The sequence below is a fragment of the Carassius gibelio genome, chromosome B25 (genome assembly GCF_023724105.1).
Source record: "Carassius gibelio isolate Cgi1373 ecotype wild population from Czech Republic chromosome B25, carGib1.2-hapl.c, whole genome shotgun sequence".
NCBI lineage: Eukaryota > Metazoa > Chordata > Actinopteri > Cypriniformes > Cyprinidae > Carassius > Carassius gibelio.
The window spans coordinates 2,074,754-2,082,253 of NC_068420.1; the positions used below are offsets into that span (position 1 = coordinate 2,074,754).

Genomic DNA, 7,500 nt, shown 5'->3' on the forward strand with positions numbered 1-7,500 from the left:
ATGCAACATAACTATTTATTTCAATTTGTTTTTCTTCCTAAATTAAACATCAGTTCAGTTTTGTTTTGTTTTTCATTTTGGTAGTTTTGTTTTAAAATGTTTATATAGTTTTGATTTTATTTTATATTTTATTTTGCCTACTTAATAATAATAATACAACAACTTCTTATTTTTAAATAATTGTTTTCTAGTTTTTGACATTTGATCTGACTGCCAGCAATATAACCAAAAAACAAATTAAAAATTAAAAAATTAAAATGCAAAATAATTATTTATTTACATTAGTTTTTCTTGCTGAATTTATTATCAATGTACAACAAATCAGTTGTTGTGTTTTTGTCATTTTAAATATGTTTTATATAGTTTTTATTCATTTTTATTTCAAGTTTATTATAGTTGTTTTAGTTCTTCAAGTTAAACCAAACAATAACTAGAAATACAAGCTAAAATCTAAAAATTATAATGGTTTTAGTTTGTCACAGGTCAGTCCGGGTCTGATCATGTGATCTGATTGGGTTTTCGGTGTGCTGATGATGTCATAGCGGTGAGGTTCTCTCAGCCAATCAGAAGGCTGCATTAGTGTGTCAGTCTGAGGTTTTCCCTTTGGCTTCTTCTAAACGTTCAGCTAATAGACGAGCAGATCATACCCCGAATCTGAAGGCCTGCTGTGTTTAAACTGGTTTAGGAGATCCAGAGCAGGATGAACCTTCAAACATGACTGGTTTCTCACTATATTTGGCAGCGCAATGGTTTGTGGGTATTTTGGACTGACCAGTGTCTGTGTTGTCTGTGCCTTCAGGTCGCTGCGATCTACAGAGACCCCAGTGTAGGAAACCTCATCAACATCATGATCGTCAAACTCATCGTCATACACAACGAACAGGTATCAATATCACCATAACAATGTGATATCGTCTCGATTTAATCGTGATCACAGGACGATATGAAACGAAAGTTGTGTTTTGGTCATCATGCTTTAGCACAGTGTCGAGTCCTCTTTAAAGTTCAGCTACAAGTCAGTTCACATTTTTCTGACTTAAGTTTTCTTAGTTAAGAAACATTGGTTAAAGCTCTTAATCTAGAACTCTTTATATCGCAATAAATATCGTACCGTGGACTTCATATCGCGATAATATCGAATGGTGAGATTTTAAGTGATTCTGATATCGTTTCATTCCTAGTGGCGTCTCTTTAAGATCTCAGCTGAAGACTACAGTAATCTCTCGTCTGGAGCTCAACAGTGTCTCAAATTGTTGTAATAGTTTTAAAAATGTTTAGATGTTTTTTCTTGCTGAGTAAATCATCAGTGTTGGTAATGCTTATTGCAGCATAGTGTTTCACATTCAAAATTAAATTTATAAATACATTTAATTAATATGAATAAAATATGCAATTTCACAGTAATCATTTTGAAAGTACAATTTAACTATTTATTTGAATTAAACACCTTTAAATAATTAAACTTATTATGTGCTTGGTGTACTGCATCCTGTTTCACATAATTTGTTTTTATTTGATTTTTTCTTAATTTTGCATTGACTCAATATCAGAGTTATTATAGTTAATAAAAAATAAAACCATGAAGAAACATACATCTTTTCATTACTCAAAATAAAATGTTAACCGAATTAAAATAAGAATGACTTTTTTTTTTTATATATATATATATTTTCTAAAATAACTACATTTTTTAGTTTTTTTCTTGCTCAACTGACACATAGTTTAATATTCAGGTTTTTAAACATATATTTTCTCCTTTTTGACTATTTTGACTTCTCCTCAAACCAACAAAAAAAGTAAAATAAATAAACCAATAAAAAATAGTTTGAAAAAACAAAATATTTTTTTATGTATTTCTTTTCTTTATATTTTAAATTTGGTTATTTATAAATGGATTGTTTTCTCTTTTTGACTCTCATTGAACTGTCAAAAATGCATAAATTAGACAGTTGAACATAAAAAATATCAGTTTTCTTCATGCAGAATAAAAATGGATGTTTGAATATGATGGGATACTGAGAAGATCTCGGTCATTTCTCATCAAGCACTCTGAGCTCCTTCACATTCATTTCTATATTATAAACACATGACGACTAGAACTCAATCTAAACTTTGTTGAAATAATGCATGACGTGTCGTGAGACCTGAGAGCGCATCATCCGAGCCGTTATTCCTCTGTAGTAATGGGTTTGTGTTTTCCTCAGGAAGGGCCGAATATAAACTTCTACGCCACTGCGACGCTTCATAACTTCTGCATGTGGCAGCAGAGTCACAACGTTTTGGACGACAGTCACCCGGGTCATCACGACACGGCGCTGCTCATCACCAGGTGACCTGAGCTTGACCTTTGACCTCATGACCTCTGCCTTCTACAGTGTGCTTCTGTTTGAGCTTGAGCGTTTGGCATAAACACTCTTATGGGATGTGTGTTTGTTTCTCAGGGAGGACATCTGCCGAGCAAAGGACAAGTGTGACACGTTAGGTGAGATTGCACACCACTGGCCTGATCCATTATTACGGCTGTTTTATGATGCAGCTGGATGACAGACTGTTTCCCACAATGCAACTTTCATTTTTTGCTGAATTGAACATTAGTGTGGTCATGTACATCAGTACTTGTTGCTGCATAGAGTTTCATATTTCATTTTTAAATAACATTAACATCTTTTTTTTTAAACAAGTGCCAAAGTATAATTATTTTTAATGTATTATTGTTATTATTGTTGTTGTTATTATTATTTATAATATTTTTTCACAAAAAGTTAGTGAATGTGAAAAATATTCTATTCTATTTATTATTTCTAAATTAATCAATATTTTAAATATTTTTATACTTTTTGACTCATTATTTAATCATGCTGCCAAATGTTTTTACTGCCAAACAATAATAATTTTATTATTACTAGTTTTACAAAATAATTACAAAATAATGATTTATTTTTCTTGCTGTATAAAGCATTCATGCATACACTCTTGTAGGTCGTTACAAAAATGCTTTTTGCTGCATACAGGTTAAATTAAGAAATACATTTGATTCGTGTTTTGTTTTTAGAATACTATTTCGTTTTTTCTTTTACTTCTTTTTTTTTATATTTTTTCTCTTTTTTTAAATTTTCTTGGAAAAGAAGTTTCAAAATGCAACATACCTGTTTTTGAATATACTGTTTTTCTTCCATTTAATTTTTTCATTCATTTTTAGTAATTAAACCACAAAAAAAAAAAAAAATGTGTGTGGGGTCACTGAATGGACTGAAGCAGGATCCTGACGCAGAAGCAGACCCTGAAGAAAGTCTGTCAGCTGTGCTTCATTTGACTGTCATCAGCGAGTCGTATAGGACCAGACACCTGTGCCGGGCCCCAGCAGGTGTTTAGGGCCCAAAAACCACCAAAAGCATCGGATAATAAAGTCATGCTCTCTCTCGGAGATGGAAACTGGAGTCTGTGACTTGGAATCGAGTCGCACATAAGTTGCAGACTAGATAAAGACTTGCGACTTGAGTGGAACTTACTGGATTTAGAAAAGTTTAGATTGTGTTTTCTTTTCATCTTACCTCTGTATAATGTATAGCTATTAAAGTAGTATTCATACCCGCAGCGCTGCTTTGTTTAGAGCAGCAAATAATAAAGCACTTTATCGCTGCTATTCCAGAAGCGCCACCTGCTGGTAGAGAGTGAATCTGCGTTCTCATCCAGCCTGTCTGCTGTCTGTTTCATGCAGATATTTAATGTAGTAGCTTATAGTTTTACAAAACTAAAGTCAGACTATTCCATGCATTGATTGGAGTTAGTTTTAAAATTTCAATTTAGTATTGTTAGTCGACATACCTCAAGTTAACGAAGAAAGGTGCAACATTTTGTCTGAGAAATAATAAAAGGACAATCATATTCTGAAATCACTATTTCAAAATTAATTAAGCCTCAATAACTAGCTGAAAGAACTTGGGCTGTGAATTGGACTCCACTTTAAAGACTTGAGACTTGACTTGCACTCAGAGTCTTGTGAACATGTCTGCTCTCTCTCTGTCTGTGTGTGTTAATGAAGGTCTGGCAGAGCTGGGGACGATGTGTGATCCGTTCCGAAGCTGCTCCATCAGCGAGGAGAACGGCCTGAGTGCATCCTTCACCATCGCTCACGAGCTCGGACATGTGTAAGTCACCCCAAAAACCATCAAAACACAATCAAGCCCTGGCGCTTTAAGCGATAAGTCCACTTCCAGAATAAAGATTTCCTGAGAATTTACTCACCCACATGTCATCGAAGACGTTCATGTCTGTCTTTCCTAAGTCGCAAATAAATTAAAGGTCTTTGCACACTGACTTCTAAATAATTGTACAAAATCTTTGCACATTTAAAAATGAATACAGCCTCACGTTGTGCAAATCATGTTTACTGACTGAAACTTTCGTCTTTCATAAAAAAAGAAAAAAAAGAAATTCGGACCAAATTCGATTTTCTGCATTTTCGCAGGCGTAGCATGCATTTTGATAGGAAAGGATGACGAATACAAAAAAGAAAAATGCATATGGAAATGTCAGGCTCAGAGTGCAAGTACCCAAATCTGCAGGATTTTCTCCATATAGTGGACTTCAATGGGGATCAACGGGTTGAAGGTTAAAAATGCAGTTTCAGTGCAGCTTAACAATGCAATCTTTACAATCCTGTTGGGAAGGTCATGCCTGATTAGCTCCTCATCTTGGTACTTTACCTAAAAACTCTATCTCATGTTCTCCTCCAACTTTAAAATCATCAGATATGTTGTTTTAGCTTTATTGTAAAATGCATTTGACTTCCTTCACATTTCAGAGCTAGAGCCAGCCAAGCATTTGCGGTTAAAAAGTTTATATATATATATATTTATTTATTTATTTATTTATTTTTTCGAAAGTAACTGATGGTTTCGCTAGATAATCCTCGTCTGGGAGAGTGTAGGGCCCTTTAAGGCTGCATTGAAACTGCGTTCTGGACTTTATCAGCCCGTTGATCCCCATTGAAGTCCATTATATGGAGGAAAGCCCTGGAAACTCTTCCTCAAGAAAGATGTATTTCTTTGCGACTGAAGAGAGACAGACACGAAGATCTTGGATGACTTGGGGGAGAGTAAATCATCAGGAAGTTTGTATTCTGGAAGTGGACTTATCCTTTAATAACAGAGACCTGTATTAGTGAGGTAACGTGAGCCCGGAGCGTTTAGGAGGTGCTCTCTGCTTCTCTCTGTGCTTCGACTCGTATAAACGAGTGCAGTGTGAAAGAATGACAGATATTCATCCGCCTCTCATCCGGAGGGGATTCCTGAGCCACAGTGGGACGACGAGGACAAACCAATGCTCAGATTCAGTTTTCCGAAAGCAAAGCCAAAACACAGCACAACAGAGTTACATTTACAGTCTGTCCTCCAGATAATGTCTCAGGATTCATGTCTTGTTTTCCAGGACAAACATCAAGTATCATAAACACAGATGCATGTACTTTAGATGTAAAATAACATCAGATATGAAGTAGTTTATAAAGGGGAAAGATTACGTGAGTTTATCTTAAAGTATCTTAAACATTCTTAAATCAAAATGCATTTACTTGGGAATCAGAATTACATATTAAGATAAATGAAAGATAAATGATTAAGAAAAATGATCTTAAGTTCATGCTTTAAGAAAAATTATATTAGAAAAACACACTCAAATTAAGTTTTAAGTCTTAAATTGGGTTTGATGCTTTTTTTTAGTAAACAAGGCTTAATGTTTTATGTAATTCTACTTCTTTGTCTTATTTTTAGTATAAAAATCAGTTTTTTTAATGACAATATAGCCACTTTAGAAGCAAAATTACTCAAAGAAACTTAAATTAAGTTAAAGTTCTTTTCTGAGCCCGTTGGCAGATTTTCTTGTTTTAAATGTAAGATTAATAAAAAAAATAGAATTTATTTTGTTTCTTAAGTAAGTTAATGTTGATATTAAGTCTTGAGATATTAAGTCAGATATTTGTATTGGAAAGCAAGACAAAAATACTAAAATTAAAACATTTTTGTAGTATTTTTGTCTTTTAAAATTAAATATGTAAAAAATAAAGATATATTTACTTGAGTGGCAAAATAACAAGATATAGGTTCTTTTAAAAAGAATGCATCAGAATTAAGTGATTTTTTTGCTTAAAACAAGAACAAATATCTGCCTTGTATTGGGAATTAAGACAAAAATACAGAGGAAATGCATTATTTTGTTATAATCAGTCAGAGGTCATTGAGATCGATTCAGAACGATTCAGTCTTTAATGCTGAGAAATGACTCCATTAGCCCATAACATTTAATCTTTCTTTCTTATTTTAATGCAATGCAGAACATCTGGCATCTCACTTCTGCTGTTTGACTCCACAGAGAAAGAGAAGACTTTTCTGAGGAATAGTTCACCTAAAAATAACTCTTTTTTTTTTTTTTTTCATTCATTCGTCTTCATGTTGTTCCAAACCTGCTCTTTCCATGCAACAAATCTGGATGTGGACCAGGTCTAAAAAAGGACAAAACATTTCTATAAAAGTGCAGTAAAAGCAGTGTGAACATTGTCCCCTGAAGAAATGGGGTTTGAATGATTTAAGTGTGAATAAATGATAACAGAATGTGCGTTATTTGCTTAAGCTCTTTACACGAGCGGCCCAGATGTTCTCGAATGAAACCGATTCTGACAGCAGAAGTATTTCACCAATGTAACATGTGAAAAGTGTTTTAACGTGTGGATGAAGCCTCACAGATGGAGTCTGAAGGATGTGCATCAACACAGCTGCGTTCCTCGCCGTGCTGTATCTGTCGTGTGTCTGATTTCACAGCTGTTTCTGGACTCTGACATCAGATTCGCCTCAATGCAGCTCTTATTTTAAGATTTTATTGCTGGACTCTTCCTGTCTGTAATAAAAAGAGGTTTCACATCCTGTTGGCAGTCGCACACATCACAGCATTGACACAAAATGATGGTAAAAATATATAAAACTGTAATAGTGACTTTTTAAACACAATATATAAAACAATTCAACTAAAGATTTTGTAATTTCATAATTACAAAATTAGAACTTTTTTGTTTTCTCGGAATTCGGAATTTACATCTTACAATTTTTATTTAATTTTTTTCACAGAATTTTGAGGGGGGTTTTTTTCTCGGAATCCTGAGTTTAAATCTCGTAATTAAAAAAAAACATCTCGGAATTGTGGCTACACTTTACATAGTTTTGAGGTTCTTTTCCTTTGATTTCTGAGTTTATTAATTTATTAACTCACAATTCAGATTTTTTTTCTCAAAATCCTGAATTTACAACTTGCAATTTAGATATTTTTTCTTTTCTCTGAATTATGTGTTTACATCTCATATTTTTAAATGATTTTCTTTTTTAATTCTCAGTTTACGTCTCATAATTCAGACTTTTTTTCTCAGAATTGTGAATTTAAATCCTGAATTTTGAATTTCCTCAGAAATCTTAGCTTGCATCTCATAATTTTGCTTTTTATTTTCGGAATCCT

The 7,500-nt window shown here is 33.3% G+C and overlaps 1 protein-coding gene across 2 annotated transcripts in view; it reads left to right on the forward strand.

Annotated features, from left to right (window-relative positions):
- Nucleotides 1–7,500, forward strand: part of LOC128014647 (A disintegrin and metalloproteinase with thrombospondin motifs 20) — an 89,909-nt gene that overhangs the window by 16,363 nt on the left and 66,046 nt on the right. For both annotated transcript variants that reach the window (XM_052598329.1, XM_052598331.1), the window contains 4 exons: nucleotides 800–883; nucleotides 2,205–2,329; nucleotides 2,442–2,482; nucleotides 4,043–4,148. In XM_052598329.1, coding sequence (XP_052454289.1) covers nucleotides 800–883; nucleotides 2,205–2,329; nucleotides 2,442–2,482; nucleotides 4,043–4,148 — 356 coding nt within the window. The remainder of the gene's footprint in view (nucleotides 1–799; nucleotides 884–2,204; nucleotides 2,330–2,441; nucleotides 2,483–4,042; nucleotides 4,149–7,500) is intronic.